The sequence below is a fragment of the Mya arenaria genome, chromosome 13, assembly GCF_026914265.1.
Source record: "Mya arenaria isolate MELC-2E11 chromosome 13, ASM2691426v1".
Lineage (NCBI taxonomy): Eukaryota > Metazoa > Mollusca > Bivalvia > Myida > Myidae > Mya > Mya arenaria.
In genome coordinates this window covers 56,347,220-56,369,248 of record NC_069134.1, presented here as the reverse complement: position 1 = coordinate 56,369,248, position 22,029 = coordinate 56,347,220, and the positions used below count along the sequence as shown (strand labels likewise).

Here is a 22,029-nt window from a genome sequence, read left to right as displayed (position 1 = left end):
CTACGTGCTTGAGTAGGATTAAAACGTCTGCCACGAGCCCCTGTTCTGTTGGCGCTGTAAGGCTGGTAGGGAGCAAATATGTTCCTTACTGCTGCCATAGTCCTTGAAGTGGAGGTGGCTGACTGGCTAGTGTTAGCAGTTGTGGCAGTATCAGTATTAGAAGTAGAAGAAGTAGTAGAATTCCCCCTCTCCAAGGCAGCAGCTGCCTGTCGTAGGAGTTCAAGTGCTCTCTGTTGACTCATGTCTGACAGTAATAAAAATATTCATATAAAATACATTGCATCCAACACTGGATGTTTTTCCCCAACATAACCATACGTCCACCCCCTCCCCCACTCAATATCAACTTATCGCTGATATAATTTTTGGAAGTAGGAAAGGTGAGAATGGTAATAAAATTTTAAATTTTAATCAGGCCAGTCTATTAACTGACATTTCATATGTCCCTGAAGTCATATTCATCGCTTAGTGTAACCTTGATCTTTAAGATGAAGAACGCATTTAATGCCCAACACCTTCCCATAATGATCTGCAGTTATAAGTAGATTGAAAATATTAATAAAAGGTATTTGTATGCAAGTTTTTATGCCAAAAGTGAGTAGATACCAAATTGTTTAGAATATTTGACAAAAGAAAAATTCTGACAAATCTTTCATCTGTGAGTGTGTTCGCTCATGAATTTGGCTTTGTATTGTAATAGATTCTATATTTATAAAAATGTTAAGTGTTTCAACTCTGATTAGAAAAATATATATCATTTTCTAAAACGTTTTAGTTTTGAGTTCACAAGATGTTATAGATAACAAAAGGGCCAAAACATAACATGGAAGCTGATATGTAAAATGTACTAGCATGATTAAACTTAAAGCTGCACTCTCACAGATCGGCAAGTTGACAAAAAAATATTTTTTATCTTAAATTGTGCACATTTTTGCAAACTTGTCTTTATGCCAGTGATATAAAGTACCTCACCAAATTTGCGAATTCCAAATGACAGGAATAAACTCTGAAAAGCACATTTTCCTTAACCCGTTATAAACGCTTTTACCTTTCAAAAATAAAAGTTGATACGGACTGTTTCCTAGGTTAGTTTTGCATTGACTTAAAAGATTGCTTTTATAGAATTATATGTTACAATCAGTAGCATGTTAGCCTTTTGATCAAAAGGATGTGAGTGTTACCTAGGTTTCATATTCATATTTTATTAAGTTAATCCCTTAAGGAAAAGAGCATGTTTACTTAAAATGTGAACTCAAGTGTGACTACGTGGTCAGTTGTGTTGTATATGTATTGTGCTGTCCACTGTCTTCATGGGTATGTGTTTACAAGAACTGGTTTTTCAACTTATTTATTTTTATTAAAAGACACTAACATTTTTGCATATTTCCCGCTCTTATTTTCACAAATCACTTTCGAGTCAGGTTTTGAGGTGTCAACATCTCAAACATAACTTTTCCATATTTTTATTCCACTGCCCGGTAAGTTTTTGCTTTACAGTACTTTGTTTTATTGGAGATGTATTGTAAATGCATTTGAATTTATCTCGTGCTTGATGTATTAGATAATTATTCATATTATCTGAATTGTGTAATTTATTACCTTTCCAGTATTAAGAAGTTAATTGGATTATTTTGTATATTTTAGGATTTTGTCAAAGTCAAACCTTTGGAGTTTAAATAAAGTGTAAACAAAAAACTGTAATCTTCCTTATGAATACTAAGAGACGGGGCACGGGTAACATGAGTAATATTTATTTTTATTAGAATAAATAAATAATAAAACATAGACAATAAAGTCAAGTTTTCAAAATTCGACCCAAATCAGTAAGAAACAGCTTTTAACATTGGCAGAGCATAAGATGCATTCAGATTTATATTCCGACTGGTCAAACTGTAACCAAACTATCAAATGTCATGATTTTAAAAGCAGCCTTTCCGCAACAAGTAAACATGTCAAGATTGTCTAAGCTTTTACCAATAAATTCCATCAAAACTCTGGAAATTTTACAATAAGAGTAATAAATCCCAATTACAGGCAGTAAACATAAAGGGATGGTATTAAAATAATAATGAATTAAGCCCGATTATTTTCAAGAAAAAAATGCTGTCCGAACCCTACGTCCGAATACACGTTCGCATAACTGAGGGCGGCAAGAACTCTTATTAAAAGTATTGGCGTCCAATAACAGATATAACAAATATATTTCAACAATAAATAAATATCAACAATAAACACTTGATTCTTTGTCGTGTTACCTTCGTTGTTGTTGTAGTAACAGCTTTCTTGTTGTTGTTGTTTTCTTCAACTTCAGGCAAGGTTTGACAAGGTTTGATTGAATCTTTTCCATGAGGTGATTTTGACGTCCACACCAAAAGGGATCAGTTAGTATTAAACAGTGACCTCTGTCGTAAGAAAACGCACTACAAAAATTGGTTCCCCGTTTCATTTTTTGATAACGTCAACATTGTAATGCAGACGATTTTGTTTAAATGTGTCAATGTTAAACAGCATTTTATACTGCGAATGATGTTTCCATTTTTTTTATTAAGTGTTGAACATTTTATTACAAATGAATTAACACATATTTGGTAGCCTCCATAAACTGAATACCTAATGTTGATTTTAATGTTTGATTTTGAATTAAAATGTATTAAATATATTTTAAGGGAAATCTTATCAATTTTCAGAATGAAACAACAAAAACGTGTATAAAAATAAAATTAACATATAACAAAGATAATTTCAAAATACGTTTATAATTATAAAGATACGAAATACACTAAGTCTTGAAAATAACCAAAATCTAACATCAAATTCACTATCGCAAAAGTAAAACGGAAATTGGAATGTCATAAAGCATAATGAGTGAACTGGCGGATAATCCCTTCCATAACATGACACATCTTGCAAATGGTCTTGAATAAAATTGGACAATGGATTTGATATTGGTAATTCGCAGACAATACAATGTAATTAAGTAAAAAAATACACAGTATGCACATCTGGCTTCAAACAAAAATTGTTGCTTAGGCCAAAAAAAAGTATTCATAGTTTCCATTTAAATATCAAAAAGGTAGGCATACGGTAACTGTTGTTTTTTTTAGGACCATGTTTCTTTGGCAAACTGACCTATATCAGGGAATTATTAAGGTCTTAATTAAAAAAGCACATATTGATCAAAACACCAAAAACAAAAAAAAGATCAGAAGGATAAAAATAGGGTCAGTTGGGCGGAAACAAAGATTTTTGAATCCTTATTTTGTCAATGATGTCATGTCAGTGATCAAAATGATAACACAATTTAAGCCCTGCATTCTGGAATGTGGGGCTAAATTCTTGATTGTGTTATAGTAGGGCCAAAAATAAAATGATTTGGTTAGGGTTACATCCTTTTTAAAAACAGAAAGAGTAAAAAGTATAAAGGATTACATTTTTAAAATACATAATATATATGCGTTTTCACTTTAAAATACATGCATTGTTACAGTCTTGTTTTCAGTAAGTAACTTTTCCTTAAATGCATTCTTTGAAAAGTAATTTAAGGTTTATTATTCAAAATATGTGTTAGTCAACTTGTGTATGTATTGATTTCCAACTTTTTTATTTTTTGTTTAAACTTTATGTATTAGAATTTCTTTGCGTAAATACCTGCTTATGTGATAAAAGACTGCTGACTAAAGATTAGATTTCAGATTTTGATATTTCCATTCCAAATTTAATGTTTTACAGCTTAAACTGCTACTAACAGTTTAAGAAAAATGCATAAAACATCAATTTTGGATGGAAGTATGAAAAGCTGCAATCTGATATTTTGTCAGCAGTCTTTTATCGCTGGTTTGCAGATATTTACGCAAAAATTCGCTTGTTCGAAGACAAATTTTTAAAAAAAAAGTTGTCAAAACGTTCAATCTGTGAGGTTGCAGCTTTAATATAAGACTAACGTAAATATTAAAAACACATGAGGCCCCTTTAATATTAACATGTCAATATCAAAAAGAAGATGAAAACTATGAGAAAGTGTTTTTATAATTAAAAATAAATTGCTTAAAGCAAATATCTGAAATTAATAATTGTCATGCAAAGCAGCCTGTAATGAATATGAATATTAGATTTTGGCCTTGAACACCTTTTTAAGAAGAGTGTTTTGAAGTAAGGATTATCATAATGCTGAACTTAATATTGTACTGTAGCTTTGTAGCAAATCCTTATGATTAATGTCACTGTGTCTTCCTTATGCTGTGATAAAGATCTCCATAGTAACATTTCTAAACCTAATAAATTAAGTGAAAAAAGTGTGTTTATTGGGGGTAATAAAACACATCTTGATAATGGCCAATTAGTTTTAATCTTTCAAGTGTTGGTAGGATGGGAGGGGGGGGGGGGTCTTAACTTTTTGAACTGCCAATATTTTCCTGGTTATTTTGTCCACCATGTCAAAATGATCTGGGTTGTTTTGTCAACCCTGTCTAAATGGGTTGGACGTGTTTTGTCCCCTTAGTCAAAAATGACATGGGATGTTTTGTCCTACATTTTTATAAAGGAGTTCAGAATAAATAACACATTAGTTTTTGTGCTTATATAAAATAAATGCAAATGACTTTCATTATAAGTTTAAAAAATCCTCTTAACGCTGCATTCTCACAGATTTACCATTTTTACAACTTTTTTATTTTTGTCTTGGAAAGAGCAAATTTTTGCTTAAATATCTGCAACCCATTGATGTAAGATTGTTGATAAAAAAACAGATCTTAGATTTTCATATTTTCGAAAATGTTTTAGAGCTTAAACCCTTACTAACGGTTTAAGAAAAATGCATAAAACATCAATTTATGAACTTAAATATAAAGATCCGCGATCTAATTTTTTGTCAGCAGTCTAATTAATGGTTTCCATGGATTGTAGCAAAAATTGGCTTGTTCCAAGACAAAAATTAAAAAGTTGTCGAAATGTTTAATCTGTGATAGTGCAGCTTTAAATTATGGTAGCTTTTCAGTCATTTGCCTATATATGTCTATTTGATTCAGTAAATACTTCATATAAAGCTAGGCTTATTAGGATATGCTTATTTTTCATTGGGTTCTATTTTTAGCACATTACAGCTTCATTACAAGAATATATTAATTATTATTAAAGCTGCATGCACTCTCACAAATTTACCGTTTTTACAACTTTTTTTATTTTTTTTTGTCTTGGAAAGAGCAAATTTTTGGGTTTAATAGTATCTGCAAACCAATGATAAAAGACTGCTGACATAGATCATATCGCAAATTTGCATATTTTCGTTTGAAAGCCAATGTTTTGTGGGTTAAACTATTACTAACAGTTAAAGAAAAATGCATGATCTAATTTTTTGTCAGCAGTTTTATATTACTGGTTTTCATGGATTCTTGAAAAAAAAAATACTTCCTCTGTTGGCCAATTGAGAACAAAATCAAGAGGTTTTGGGTTTTGCTGTTTATACGTTCTGGAATTTTTCAAAAGCATTTATTTATAGGACTTATGAATTTTATGTACAGCATTCTGTATATTGTCAAGTGTCCTTTTTTTAAATTATATACAACATGTATAAATTTAATGTTTCAGGAAATAACCACCATCTCTCTCAGAGGTCATCTTTCTCATTATTGTGGGGAAACCTCAAAGGGCATCAGGAAAACCTTCATCAACCTCTTTGTGCCCAGTGGCTTGTGCAACAGTGTTTCAGAAGTATAAATACCTTTTTAATTTGTGTATATCAATTGTATAATGACTTGTTTTTATATATTAAATATATATATATGATTTATTATATAGATGGTTAATATTATGACTTCCTAATAGTATTTAAGTTGTGAAATATTAAATAATCTAATCATAAAAAATGCTTGGAAATGACAATAAAAAAAAGATATTTGTCGAATAGGAAGTTTCACCTGTCCTGTTTATATTACAAATCATTTTAAATCAGACAGAAAATTCAATATACTTATTGTATCTCACTGTTTATTTGTCTTCACATTTTGTATTGTCACATCAAGCCTGTTTGAACATCCTAGAGAAGATAAGTGTATAGAAACGAATATGATATAATAAATATGCATATAAATGTGCTTGGGATTATTTTCAGATTATCATTAAAATGGGGATAATGGATGACTGGCCACACATATGGGGCTATGGACAAGCTTCAGAGCAGGCTGCCAGGTGGTGGTGTTAGTAGTTTATACTCCGGGTCCCGGCGTGAGCACATTGAAGGGTCCCAGAGTGACAGTTCAACCACCGCACACCTATCCTGGGCAGAACCAGTACTAGGTGCCTTCACCTCTGCAAGGAACTGACAACTTCTGTACATGCCAGGTGCAGTGGTACAGTGCGAATGGTCGTAGAAAGGATTTCATAACCAATCACAACAGAGGTGACCTGGTCCGCCCGGGAATCGAACCCGGGTTGTCCAATTCAGAGTCCAACGCTCTACCGATTGAGCTGACTGGGCGGACATATTAGCTACATTATATGACAAGCCATCTATGCTGGACATTCTTCCCAATAAAATGTGATGTCACAGGAGCTGTCTATCTCAACAGCTCACACTGTCCGTATTTGACTAAAGGAATGAATGAAGTCACTGCAGAAGTTAGATTGAGGAATGTCCATGTCACTACCCATCATTTGGAAGGAGTTGGATAAAAAAAAGTGTGGCCTATGTATTGAAACAGGTCCGATTTCCAGTTACGGACAGTCTTGATTTGTCTGATTACATTTTTGACCAACATGATGGTCTAAAAGAACACTTACTGGTAACTGGTAAAATCATGGCCCAGTTGTTCCAAGAGGCAGGCGAGTGGGAAGTTACTAGACTCCATTTCTTTATGGGTTGATCTGAGGTTCCAGTTCAGTTAAAGTACTGATGGAACACCAAGTGTTTGCCATAATACAGCAACATTTGATTTGTAACTATGTATTTGTTTGAATTGTTGAAACAGTACTGTTTACTAAATAATGTGTATGTATATGAAGAATAATATTATAAATAATTTGTAAGAACCTTTTGATATTAAGTAAAATGTCGATAAGTCTAAATATGTATTTGCGAATCATTTTTGTATATCTGTAAAGATTACATTGCCTATATTCCTCAATTTATATTTTTCTTTTAGCCAGTCAATAACTTTTCTTAAGTTCTATCTTCAAAATTGTCGGGACAGAGATTATAGCCCTTAATTAACCCAAATATGTAACAATCAATGCAAAATTTCTAATTGGCTGCATTTAGGCAGTTCAGATGCAGGAACAAACATCACTTGGGTCCTTAATAATATCTTTCCATCTGACATTGAAGATCCAATAAAAGGAATTTGTCATGTGACTGTTTATTAACTCTCAATTTATTGAAAGTGAAGGGGGGGGGAATGAAAAAATGAAAAGTATATTACTATGCGCAGTGCTATAATAATTAATAAGTAAATGTTTTTAGCTCACCTGTCACATAGTGACAAGGTGAGCTTTTGTGATCACAATTTGTCCGGCGTCCGTCTGTCGTCCGTCCGTAAACTTATACTTTAAACGACATCTCCTCATAAACCGCTTAGCCAATTTCTTCCAAACTTTACAGGAATGTTCCTTGGGTGGTCCCCTTTGAAAATTGTTCAAAGAATTGAATTCCATGCAGAACTCTGGTTGCCATGGCAACGGAAAGGAAAAACTTTAAAAATCTTATTTTTCAAAACCACAAGGCCTAGAGCCTTAATATTTGGTATATAGCATTATCTAGTGGTCCTCTACCAAAATTGTTAAAAATATCCTCCTGGGGTCAAAAATGGCCCTGCCCCGGGGGTCACTTGTTTTACATAGACTTATATAGGGAAAACTTTAAAAATCTTCTTCTCAAAAACCACAAGGCCTAGAACCTTGAAAATTGGTATGTGTCATCATGTAGTGGTCCTCTACAAAATTTGTTCAAATTATTCGCCTGGGGTCAAAAATGGCCCCGCCCCAGGGGTCACTAGTTTCATTACATAGTGTTATATAGTAAATCTTTAAAAATCTTCTCCGAAACTGTAAGGCCCAGGGCTTAGATATTTGGTATACAGCATCATCTAGTGGACCTCTACCAGATTTGTTCAAATTATTGCCACAGGGTCAAAATTGACCCCGCCTAGGGGGTCCTTGTTTTAACGTAGTGTTATATAGTAAATCTTTAAAAATATTCTTCTCCAGAACCGTAAGGCCAGGAGGTTAGATATTTGGTATACAACATCATCTTGTGGACCTCGATCAAAGTTGTTCAAATTATTGCCACAGGGTCAAAATTGGCCCCGCCCTGAAAGTTATTTGTTTTTATATAGTCTTATATAATAAAACTTTAAAAATCCTCTTCTCCAAAATATAAGACCTAGAGCTTTCATATTTGGTATATAGTGTTACCTAGTGGACCTACACCAAAGCCAAAGGTATTCAAATTATTGTCCCGGGGTCAAATTGGCCTTGCTCAGGGGTCATTTGTTTTTACATTGTCTTGTCACTGAACATCTTTTCCTCTGAAAGTAAAGGTCAGAATGACTCCATACTTGATATGTAGCATCCTTACATGGTCCTTTCTCAACTTTGTTCAAATGGTTTTGTTTGGCCCCTTTTAGGGTTCACCAGAGCAAAAAATAGAAAAACCTTTAAACAACTTGATCTTATTAACTGCTTGATGGATCTTTAAGTCTGAAGCATCCTAGCATGGGCCTCTGTCAGGTCTTTTCAAATAATTTTGTTTGGCCCCTTTTAAGGGCCACCAGAGCTAAAATTAGTAAAAAAACTTAACATTTTCTTCGCATGAACCCCTTGATAGATCTTCAGCAAATTTGGTTTGAAGTGTCCTTGCATGGACCTCTCTTAAATTTGTTCACATAATTTTGTTTGGCCCGGTTGCCATGGCAACCTAAAGGAAAATGTCAACAATTGGTTATAATCATCATCTTCTCCTAAACCGCTTGGACAATTTTGATGAAACTTCATAGGAATGATCCTTGGTTGGTGCTTTTTCAAAATTGTTAAAAAAAATTAATTCCTTGCAGAACTCTGGTTGCCATGGCAACCTGAAGGAAATTATAGGCTGTCATGTCCGCGCTGTGACTTTCTCTTATATGGACAGATTTTAAAATGAAAATGCCATATGTTTTCAACATACCAAGACAACGTGTCATGTGCAAGACCCATGTCCCTACCTGTAAGGTGAAAGATACACTAAGTGTTTATTCACAATGGAATGCTGAATATGAGGACATAAAGAGTGTTGGCTGTCATTTAGTATGATTGGTTTTTTTTTGCTCAGAGGCAATTTAATATAACTTGCAATATGTATTTGACACATAAAGGCAAGATAAACTTTTTAAACGCCCGAAGGGTCGTATTATGTTATGGCCTCCATCGTCTGTCCGTCTGTCTGTCCATCTGTCCGTCCGTTAGCAATTCCGTGTCCGGGCCATAACTTGGTAACTAATAAAGCGATTTTCAAATAACTTTATACAAATCATCACTACATTAAAAGGACCTCAAGCCGAATCTTCTTCGGGCGTATAATGCTCCGTTTCGCGGTGCTCTTGTTATGTACTTGTTCATAGATCAATGTCACATTGGGGGGCATTTGTCATATACTTTGACAGCTTTTGTTCAATATTCTTTGAGAAACAAGCTATATTAATAACAAAGGTTAAACTCTTTTACTCAGGTGAGCGATTTAGGGCCATCATGGCCCTCTTGTTTTATGTATTATTTATTTATCATATGCATTGACAATTGATTATAATTTCATAATATATTATTTATTCTTTTATTGTATGTATTCTAGATCATTAAATAAATATAAGTAAATATGCATTCAAATTTCTGTATTTAGCCTTAAATAATGAATGTTGATATTGTTAAAACCAAAATCCGCTGGACTTTAGACCAATATTCCCTGGAATTCAGACTAAAATCCACTGCAAAGCCTCTCAAAAGTATGGCATGCATGTATTTGTGTCTGTCTTTTACCTTAAAGGTTGTACCCACCAGGAATACTTTTTGTATCCTCTCAAAATTCAGACTAGGAAACTGACTTGAGGTTGAATATATAAGATTATGTTTTTCATCATCTTCAGACAAATAGAAAATAGCTATCAGCTAAAATCTTATTCAACAATAAATGTTTGAGAATGCTAAATATTAGCAGTACACAGGGTATAAATCTTGTGAAACACATAGCAATAACGTGCTAAATAATGCACGTGAATCTAGGTAACTTTTAGTAGTAGAAGTCAAGTATCAACTTGGTTTATTACAGCAGAAGCAGTGATTACGAACTTCGTAATCACAGCCCCAGAAACAGAAGCGTTTTTATTAAATCTCCCAGGTTGCGGAAACATGGCACATCGCAGGTGCGGATCCAGGAATTGATGTTAGAGGGGTAGTAACTTAGGGGCGCAACTTTTGACATGTGCTCCTCCCTCAGAACCGAAAGTATATGGCATAAACTGTTTTACGGGAATTTGGGGTTACTCCCTCATGTATGTAGTCGGAAATGGTGCATTATGAGCTTATTTTATTACCTTTGTTTCTCCGATATTGATGAAAACAGTAAACTTCGATTATTTTAGAGGTGGCGCACGCCGGGCGCTTAAACCGCTAGCGCTTCGACCAAATTCCTTGAGCTACACAGTCGGTCCAAGGCCAATTCCCCGCTATTTTGGCGCGAACACAAAACCACCGACTGTCCCCCCGGACCTGGGGTGGGGGATGCTTACCATTGACTGGTGCATTACTTTAGCGACAGCGATAGGTTTTCATATTAATTTTTCCCTGTTTGAATGTAATATCTTAATTGTCTGTTAATATGTTCACTGATAAAACTTTTGCGGCCTGGCACATTGCATCTCATTAGTCATGGCAGTATTCTTTAAGTTCAGGCTTCTTTTTTTCAAAATTCAAAATGTTCATTTTCTAAACCATTCATTGATTTATCAACACCATGTTCACACATTCTCATTTACAAGAGGTTTGATAGTGATAAATCAATTGTATAACGCATGGCACCATCACTCTGGTGAACGTGAATAATTTCATATAGCACAATGTACATGAAATAATGACAGTATGGCGAGTCGTTCCTTCACTATTTTTACCCATAAATACCATAAATTAAGCCTTTTCATACGATAGATCTCCATCACCACACCGACTCCTTTATAATTTGTGTAAATATATGAACATAATCATGTGGTCTTTAACAAAGATAGAAGTGTAAAAAAGTTTATATCTTCGACTTCAAAGAACTTCATTAATGCTAATTCTTGACCAAATTTTAGTTGCCTTTAACCTTAAAAATAATCGGTTAAATGGCAAGATGTTTGTAATCAAGCTTAACGACAGCGTTTTTGTGACATTGATGAAAGATGGATTTGTTTTGTTTGTCTTTTTTCAATCGGATAAAAAATTGTACTAGTATCTGATACAGGGTTAATGAAGCAATACGATGGTTAGACGTCATGCTAACCATTGTATAGTATAACAGCGATGAGGAATATGGATAAGTCGACAGTTGACAGGTAAGGACATTGTAAGAAGTGTCATTTTGCTAATTTTTGCTTTAAATATGGCAATATTTTTCTTTATTCCCATTTCCTACATGTTCCCATTACAAAATCTTACCTGTCCTTCCAATTGGAAATTTCCCATTTTAAAACTGAACTTTATTCTCCAATTGGAATTTTCCCATTAACCAAATATTCCAATTGGAATTTTCCAATGTTCATACTTTCCCACTTTGAATGTGGGAATCCTCCAATTGGAAAGATTCCGTCGATGCTATTGTCTATCTCAGATTATTATACGACCTCTTATTGGGCATCACAATTATTAATATACTGTAAAGTAATGTAAAGTAGCTCGACTACCGTAAATTGGTCGTTTTAGGTGATACAACATGGCGGCGACCATGAACAAAAGTTTATTGGAGGCTCTGGATGCGATTCGAACACATGAAATTGAAACGACAACTCGTTTTGTGTCATGGTCTTCGCCTAAAGGATTTGGAAATCTTGGTAATGGTTTTAATATTGCTCTAACTTCGAGTTTATAGACGAAAGTCAACAAAGGAGAAACACATTTTTGGTGTCTATCTTGAAAACAAATTATGAAAATTTTGTAGTTGAAGCATAAAAAAGTGGTCTTATTTGTCATATTATCTATCATTCATGATCAACGCAGTTCCTCTTGTCTATCGTAAAATATTATTCTTGAAATGTTGAACTTTAGCCGTTTATCCAGATTTTTTCTTATTATCTATCGTAAAATATTATTTATTTTTTTAAATTTATGATAGACAATAAGAATTATTTATATTTTTCTTATTTGTCCTATAATTACATGAAAACACAAGTAGTAAGTTTCTTACAGTCAATCATGATTTTTGCTTTACTGTAATTATGTATAATTTGTTTTCGTATTGTCTATCATAAAATATATTTATTAAACTTTATGATAGACAGTAAGAAAAATATTTCATGATAGATAATAATGAAAATAATTCCTGATAGACAGTAAGAAGAAAATTCATGATAGACAATAAGAAATATTTTAATTTAAATATATGTATTAATATTTATGATAGACAGAAAAATATTTCATGATAGACAATAATAAAAATAATTCATGATAGACAGTAAGAAATATTTTTCATGATAGACAATAAGAAATATTAAAAAAAAATTCTTATTGTCTACAAATCATAAAATATAATAATATTTATGATAGACAGTTAGAAAAATATTTCATGATAGGCAATAATAAAAACAATTCTTGATAGACAGTAAGAAATATTTTTCATGATAGACAATAAGAAATATATATTTCATGATAGACAATAAGAATATTTTTTCTTAGTATCATTTACATAAAAAATATTGTCTATCATAAAACATGGTTTTCTTAATTGTCTTTCCTAAACATATATATTTTATTTATTTTCTAATATAAAATGAATCTTTCATACTGGGATTAATCTTATCAATAAAAAAATATAGAAATGAACATTACTGTTCATTTAACTTTAACCATTGTTTATCTGCCATCACATGGCTTCAAGATGAATTTTATTATAATAATAAGGTAATGGTTATGAAAGTTTATCTTAAAAGCAGGGGAGAGTTCAGGAATAGACGTTAGAGAGGGCATACCTAAGGGGCGTACTCCGCTCCCCAAGAAAGGGCATACCTAAGGGGCGTACTCTGCTCCCCAAGAAAGGGCATACCTAAGGGGCGTACTCCACTCCCCAAGAGAGGACATACCTAAGGGGCGTACCCCTCCCCCCCAAGGGTCCGCTAGACGTAAGCAATTTGTGAAGAAATCAGAAAGACATACAAGTGAACATAACACATCGGTGGCCTTCAAGTAGTGGTGATATTGACTTCATGGCATATCTTTCACATGTTCAAGGATTGCGTTCTGCTACAAGACTGGAGAAAATAACTTTTTTCTCAGTTTTATGGCATGTATGCTTTTCTTGTTTTCAACAAATATCACACGGATGATGGATACATTTTCACCAGTATTGGAAATTGTTGGAAGACGTGGAAACTGTTGTTTATATACAGATGAAGAAACATCAAGAGGACATAATTAAAGGAAGTTGCGCTGTTTGAATTTGTTCTTTTTATGGGTTCACATCGCCTGCACATGATGGCATATGAAAGGTGTAGTTTATTAATTTCCACTCCTTTGAGATAGAATGCAAACTTTGACGACTTCAGTGATGGGGCATGTGCCGGGTGTGCCATCCCCCCTTCCACGGAAGCGTTTGTGTTAACTGTTGGTCATTGCAATTGGTCATTGATCTGTGATAGACTGCAGACTGTGAGCAGAAATTATTGATTAGCAATAGCCAATTCCATTTCTTTCTCACTTACACTTGTTTGATCAATGTACTTTTCTTTATATTATCAAAGAATATATTTGATGCAAAAATTAAAATATATCGATTGATTTTGTTAATATGTACCTTCAAATGTCCATAAAAGAAATGGTATATGATAGGGTTATTTTTGTGTGACATACATAAATATCAATTAAAATATTTCTTTGATAGACACTAACAACTTCGTATTAAAAGGTACATATTATTGAGATGCGGACAACAGTTTCATAAACGTGATACTTTTAAGCCTAAAATCTGTTTGCTCAATAGCCTATTCGTTAAGCTAAATAATCTGTGATAGACAACAGTTTCAACGTATTTATAAACGTTGCATTAAAATAGTTCATGATAGACTCCTAAAAAAGTATGGAATATACTATAATATAGTAATATTGCCATTCCTTTTATAACATAAAAGTAAACAAAATATCACGACAAAGATGAACGACATTAATAATTCTGATGGCCTCAAGCAGGTCCGATCATAATTTAGGATAGACAACTGGGCCGACCGAAAGATTCACTCATGGGAAGGATTCGCAAACAAATGCCTTAAATGAATCTATCGGTTCTTCATTTTTAATGAATATATTATTTTTCATGTAGTGAGTGTAAAATATTCTTAATTAAACAGTCAATTTCAATTTTAAAAATTATGTTCCAAATTCTCCAACAATTTTAATAGAGCCAGTTTTCCAATTGGAAAAGCTTGAAAAAGCCATTTTCCAATGGGAAGGCCATTTTCCAATGGGACTCCCATTGGAAAAGTTGACTTTAAATGCCAAAAAAACATGTTTCTAAATTAAATTTCAGGAAACAAAAAATATTTCTTATTAGTATTACCTAACACATTTTAAAAATACAAAAATTAAAAACATTGGGTGAAAAATAAAAAAAAAATAAGTTTGCAAAAATTCCGGATTTGCAAACTTAATCCGGATGCTGTTTTGATATAAACTATCACAAAATGAATCATGTTTGTTCAGTTCTTGACTGGATCTTAATATTGGTAGAAAGACGTCCTCATGCGGTTAATCATGATCCTGAAATAAGATAGTATACGATGATTCAACGCTAAATTAATATAGAACACTGTCAATACCTTGATCTAGGAGATTTATATATAGTTTATAAAGATCTGTGTATTAAAACAATAGACGTAAATGATTTATATACATATAAGCGTATTGAAACAAAGTTGGTTGATCGAAGAGATGTTCTACTTATTATTATTTTGAAGATGTAGGAGTTTTATATACTTACCTTCTACTTATTATTATTTTAAAGATGTAGGAGTTTTATATACTTACCTTTTATTTAGCAACTTAAGTCTTACACTTCTTCTAGAAAGACAAATAGTTGTACCTTTGTTTAAATTCCGGGCGACTTTTGCCACTATTAGCATGCAAGGGTAAAAGAAACAGTGTCCATGACCCACGTGACCTATTTGTAAGTTAAGACATTCAAGCAAATGATATTAGATTGACATAAGTAGTTTTAATAGGCAATATTTTCGACTCCAGACAATCATAATAACTATACTGTTGAATTTATAAGAAATTAACAAGGTCATTTAAGGAAACCTGGAGCCAACATCAAGTTTACGTCGTTACGTACCTTGTCTTTTAAAAGCTGACGAAAAACAACTGGCAATAACATGAAACGGGTATCACCCAACTCAACATAGGCATTCACCTGCGATCGGTTTCATCGCACAAGTTATAAATGTTTCTAAACAGGAAGCCTACTTTATCCACTCTGTTATACGGTTGATAACAACCGTTTTAAACAAAAGCGTTTCCCATGATTCTGTGTTCTCGTAGATTTTGTCCACAAGCGCGAAGAAGGCAACACTGTTTAACAGAGCTGTAAGCTGTTGGAATATATCTTCAATAATTTTTTATACTTATTGATTGACTGAGACTTTGTTCCAGATAACAAGCGTACGTCTGTCCTGTCCATATTCTCTTTCAGAACGGCATTGTCATCAGTTACACTCTGACTTGGGGCCGCATGCATAAGTAGTGTGAGCGACGCTACACACAGAAGGCTTAGTAATTCTCTGTTTGCCATGTCTTTGACGAATATGTTTTCGCTTGGCAAAGTCTAGTAAAATATGTATTATTCTTGTTTGCACGAACTAGCATGGTTCAGTTATGTGCTGTCAACCCATCAAGTATTCGATTGTATATCATGAAAATCAATCACAAACGTCTTAAACCATTTATTGAGAAGGCAGCTAAAGATCGAACACATATCCCAACCAGGTGTGACCACCTGAAAACTGCACTCTTGCAGATATATCGTTTTTACATGTTTTTATTATATCCTTTGTCTTGTAATGAGCTCATTATTTGCGTAAATTTCTGAAAAGCAGTGAAACAAGACTTCTGACAATATATCAGATCGCAGTGTCTTATATTTAAGTTCGAATATTGATATTTATGTCTGCAGACGTCAGTAACGCTTTTACAAAAATGATTTTTTCGGCAGTTTTCCACCCTGTGAGATCTGTTCTATTGTAAATCATCTGATTAGACTAAATAGAAAGCATTGATACCAAAACCAGCTGACTAAAACTTTAAAAGGCGAAACTGTCAAATTTGTGTGAGTGCAGCTTTAAATCAGTAAAAAATCCTTAAACCAAACACAATCAATTGAAAAAGTTATACCATTGTTTTCGAAGTACGATTTTATGTATTTAACCATACACATCATCTGTGAAAAAAGAACTTGGACTTGGATTGAGAATGGGCTTGGTCATTAAGTAGGTTAGGTAAATGAAACAATCTCCCGTTGTCCTTTCAGAAGGTTTTAAACATTGTTAATGCTCGGGCAACATTTAGCTGAGCACAGTCTCCTTCGAAGGATCCCTTAAAGGCCTAGTTTAAGGTATGTTTTGCATGACCATCCCCTGCTGCTCATCTTCTGCTAATTGCACTGATGTCACAGTAGGGCGCAATTTCCTGTTTGTTTATCTAGGGCCAATAATAAAACCTCCAAAACTGCACAACAGGATATTGAAATCGGAGATCGGATAAGACAATTATGCAATAAAAATAAGATCAATACACAGAGTCTGTGTACATTAAAGTTTTTTTTTTTTTTGTTTTTTTTTTTTGGGGGGGGGGGGTAGTCTCTTATAGAAGGATTAAACTAGGCCTTTAATGTCAAACATATAATTAACATGAGCCTTGGAATGGACTAACATAATGTTATTGATGCCTTCTTATACAATTATCAAGCCAGAACCTTCTGTTGTACATTGATTTCCCATTGTCTGCGTCAGGTGATGTTGACTGAGAAAACAACGGTTACGGTTGGGTAATACACTACAGAGTGTCTGTTCTGGCTAAAAACGGGTTCTTCTCGTACTTATTGATCACTTAAAAACAGAAACAAAAAAGATTCTAATTAATTTTTACAAAACTTAGAAGGCATTCATAACATAATGTTGAGTCCATTTCAAGGCTCATGAGCATTATATGTTATGTTCTGACTTTAAGGAGTCCTTCGAAGGAGCCTGTGCTCAGCTAAATGTTGCCCGAGCATAAAATATGTTTAAAACCTGATGTGTAGCCAAAGGGCGGTTGTTTACCTTACCACTTTAATGACCACGCTCTTTACACAAAGCAGGTGCAAGTTCGTTCTTTAGCTTACGAAAATAAGTACAATACATATCATCGTACGTAGAAAACAATGATATACTTTTTTCATTGATTTTGTTGGTTTTAAGGTTGTTATCACTTTTTTTTTATTAAAGCTGCACTGTTACTGACTGACTTTTTTTAGTTTAAGTCATATAAGATGATTCACAATAGAACAGATCTCAATGGTTTGAAAACTGCCATTTTTCATTTTTCTGAAATATTTTAGCCATAAATATCAATTTTCGAAAGTAAACAACCACTGGTATCTGTTCTTTTGCCAGAAGTCCAGTATTACTGGTTTTTAGATATTCACGCTAATAATTGGCTCATTCCAAGACAAAAAAAATATAAAAAAAGTTGTCTGTGAGAGAGCAGCTTAAAGCTGGTCACACCTGGTTAGACTAAGACCACAGTGTTTGATTGATCTTTATATGTTTTCAAAATTAATGATTCAAGAAGTTTGTAATTCAGTTTCATATTAACAATCGTACAATTGATGGGTTAACAGCACATGGTAGAAAAAATGTGCATCCAGTACATAATGCTGATATCTGACTAATGTGGTAAAAACTATCAATCTTGATTTAACACATATTTTCTGTGGTCTAATTTGCGTCATTTATTTGTGGTATAAGAGTATTTCAGTATGTGTTTTTTGTTTGATCTCGTAATTAAACAATTAATATCAGTTTGCAATACAAGTTTATATTTACGCAAATTTTACCATTCATGCTTATTTCAATCAATTAATTCAGCATACATAAAGTTGTTTTATATACGTTATAATACTCTATTTCGAATATGGCATATCATTCATGTGGTCTTTACAGATTACAAAGAACAGTCACGGTGTTTTACTTCTGAAAATAATTATTACATTCTCAATTTGAAATTGCGTGTTGGTGTAAATTGTTTCAAAGAAAATTAACATTCTACGAAAAACATTTTTTCATAAAGGCTGTTAAAAAGTTAAACACCATGACGCACTGACATCAAGCATCGAATGATGAATCGTCCAATTGTTTGCGGTTTACTTCACGAAGCAATTCAAAGTTTAAAACAAAGCAATTCAAAGTTTAAACAAAACAAATCCGGGTTTTGAGATAAACAACTTACGGAATTCCATAAAATCCTCCAAAATCGTTGCAAGCCAATGAATGTTCGCCAAAGCCAAAGGTATGATGTATGGATTAACCGAGCCATGCTATTTAGAACATAAAAAGAGATACAAAAGAGTTTGAGATAGTGAAAAACAATTGTCAAAACATGGAAAACAGTAAGTTACTAAGCCTTTTGTGTGTAGCGTCGCTCACACTGCTTGTGCATGCGGCACCAAGTCGGAGTGTTACTGACGACATTGCCATTCTGAAAGAGAGAATAGACAGACAGACGCTTGCCTTAACCACTCTGAGGGCAAAAGTCGGCGACCTGGAACAGAGCTTCAGTCAATCACTTAGTTTAACATCACAGTTTATTGAAGATGTGACCCAACAGCTTACAGCTAGGTCAACTAGTGTTGCCTTCTTCGCGCGTCTTGACAAAAGCTACGAGAATATTGGCGCATGGGAGACGATTGTGTTTAAAACGGTGGTTACCAACGAGGGTGGGGCATACGATGGAACAACGGGTGTATTCACCGCACCAGTGAATGGCACTTACGTGTTTAATTCAAATATCATGGCGAAAGCAGGAAAGTCTATTGAAACATCGCTCAAGGTAAATGACATCAACAAACTGTACCTTTATTCAGGAGGAACAGCCAGTTTCTATGGCCCTGGCAGCAATATGGCGGTTCTGAATCTGAACTCTGGGGATAAAGTTAAGATGGTGAAACATGGGCCTTGGGGATTGGAGCCATTCTACATTCATGCTACCTGGAGTACTTTTTCTGGCTTTCTACTCAAACCAAGCTTATAAAATCCAAATGTGTTTGAAAGAAAACATTGGTTTTATATTGTTTTCAATTGTTTTATAATTATGTTAATTGTTACTATAAATGAAAATGTGCAATTTGGAATATAGGCTGTAATACTATTTCAAGTGTGCACTAGCTTTTTAATATAATTTTCAAAATAATCAGATTCTTCTTGTCACGCATTATTACAGGTTTACTTCATTTGTGTTTTGATACATGTTTGATACATCGTATTGAATTAAGTCAGGTAAATAATCTATTTTATTTCAACGTGTATATAATAATTTAGCATTTAAATTAAAAACATTATATTTAATAAACATCGATATATCTAGTGTGACAATTATAGTTCTGTATCTTTGCTAATGCTTCTTTTAACAATGCTGTTTTAATGCTGTTTTTTAAAATGTCATACTTTTGAATGCTGATATGAAAAGATGATTTTTAAGTATTCAACATTCATACTAGCTCTATTCTTGTGCTATTACACTGTCATGCCACCATCTCTGTGATACCTTCGCGCATATTGTAAGTTGTTTTTAATTGTTTATGAATGTTGGTACATTTTAAACTGAATCAATGTTATGTTATGTGATGTTATGTTTCACACTTTTCAAGTAATTCTGTAAGCATTAGCGTGTTATTATTTGCACGTGTTCCTTATTGCTTGTTTTATAAAATCAAATCTTTGTTATCAAAAGTAATAGCTGTAGATGTACTTCTCACATAAGGCATGTGTTTTTTTTTCTACAATAAATGTTAACATTGAAATGTGTTCTTCGCTGTTTATTTAAAGTAACCATATTATTTTTGAAAAGGTTAGTTTGATAGGGTTTTTATGAGTAGACATAAGTGTTAAAGTATACCGACATTTTTATTAAACAACATTGTTTGGCCTTGGAAGGTTCCAGACAGTGCATTTTACGTCCGATTTCATTTAGGCAAAGGAACACAAATGCTCCCCTGAAATGTGTTTTACATTATAAGTCAAGAAGGGCATTGACTCATTGTTTGTTACATCCTTACAACGCCTGCTCTCAAGTCCTATGTTGCAACTATTGTAAGCTATCTATCTGGTCTAATGATTGGTCGTTACTGCTGGAGTTCACCAGCTTGAAAAAACATACCTGGATTATATTAGGAAATTTAGACCCCTTTAAACAAGGACGTCACTTTCGACATGAGTATGACGTTTGTCAAGGATTATTTATATTTAGTAATACGATCTTCATTCACTTCTCCTGATTTTAGACTAATAACGTGACATAAACATGATTGCCACGAACCATGGGATCGCGATGAACAAACTTGCGAAGGGAGACGGGCAGTCGAAAGAGCAGCATGCAGCTGCAAGTCGTACGCATCGGAACACCAAAAACGGAGTTAGTGTTCTGCTGTGAAAGGGGTTTACGTTTGACTGCTGAAAATCAATCAGATAATGTTATGATCTGTTATTTTAAATGTGTACTACCTTACAACATATCGGCGTCTAATTGAGCACCTTCATTTAAAAAAAACAAAAACATGCATGGATCTTATTTGGTATATTTCGGATATTTGCAGCTGCATTCTCACAGATTTACCATATTTACAACTTTTTTATTTTTTTGTCTTGGAAAGAGCAATTTTTTCCGTAAATGTCTGCAAACCAATGATAAAAGATTGCTGACAAATCTCAGATCACAGATCTTCATACTTTCGTTCGAAAATTAATGATTTATGGTTTAAACCGTTACAAACGGTTTATGGAAACGCATAAAACATCAATTTTTGAACTTAGATGTAAAAATCTGCGATCTCTTTTTGTCAGCAGTCTTATATAACCGGTTTCCATGGATTTCCCCCCCCCCCAAAAAATGGCTCGTTTCAAGATAAAAAAAAAATGAAAAAAAGTTGTCAAAACGTTCAATCTGTGAGATTACAGCTTTAAAATGAAGATATGATTTGCGTCATGGAAGGGCATATTTAGTGTGTACCCTGTAAAGTTTGGAAGACAGCGATAATCGACACTTAAGGAAACAAATAAACTAATTAAAAAAAATAAAATAAAAAAGAGAATTATTATAGCTACGAGGATAAATAACACATATAGGGATTTAACGTAAAATAACATCAGGGAAAATCGCCAGACATGGCTTTAAATTTTTCGTTTAATTAAGCAGCTCCTATAATAATTTGTTAGCAGTCAATACCATATTCCACAAATAATATATACGTTTTGAAATCCTCATTTGTTCAATTGAGCAATTCAGTCAGTAACAAATTCCACATATAAACTTTTTATGCTTATCGCATTCGTCATTGAACTAATGTCAAAATGTCAGCCAATTTACAGCGCTACGAATTGTGATGTGCAATTCACAATTCCTTTGGGAAACAACTTCGGAAGTATATGGAAAGTTTACAATGTCAAAAGGCTTTACATTTAACTATGGTGCAAGTAAATCGAGTATTAATTTAAATTAGCGATAAAATTAATGACTTTACTCTTTAATCTTAATCATGTATGCACTAATACAATCCACTAGCATTCGATTTAAACTTAGTTA

The 22,029-nt window shown here is 33.4% G+C and overlaps 1 protein-coding gene across 1 annotated transcript; it reads left to right on the top strand.

Moving 5' to 3' along the window:
- The first annotated feature begins 18,618 nt into the window (after nucleotides 1–18,618).
- Nucleotides 18,619–20,251, top strand: LOC128213762 (heavy metal-binding protein HIP-like). Its single transcript, XM_052919808.1, has one exon. The coding sequence runs from the start codon at nucleotides 18,832–18,834 to the stop codon at nucleotides 19,480–19,482; it is 651 nt and encodes a 216-aa protein (XP_052775768.1). The 5' UTR covers nucleotides 18,619–18,831; the 3' UTR covers nucleotides 19,483–20,251.
- The last annotated feature ends 1,778 nt before the right edge of the window (nucleotides 20,252–22,029 follow it).

Excerpts from the sequence above, each read along its gene's own strand:
- LOC128213762 (XM_052919808.1), top strand. The coding sequence starts at position 18,832 with ATGGAAAACAGTAAGTTACTAAGCCTTTTGTGTGTAGCGTCGCTCACA.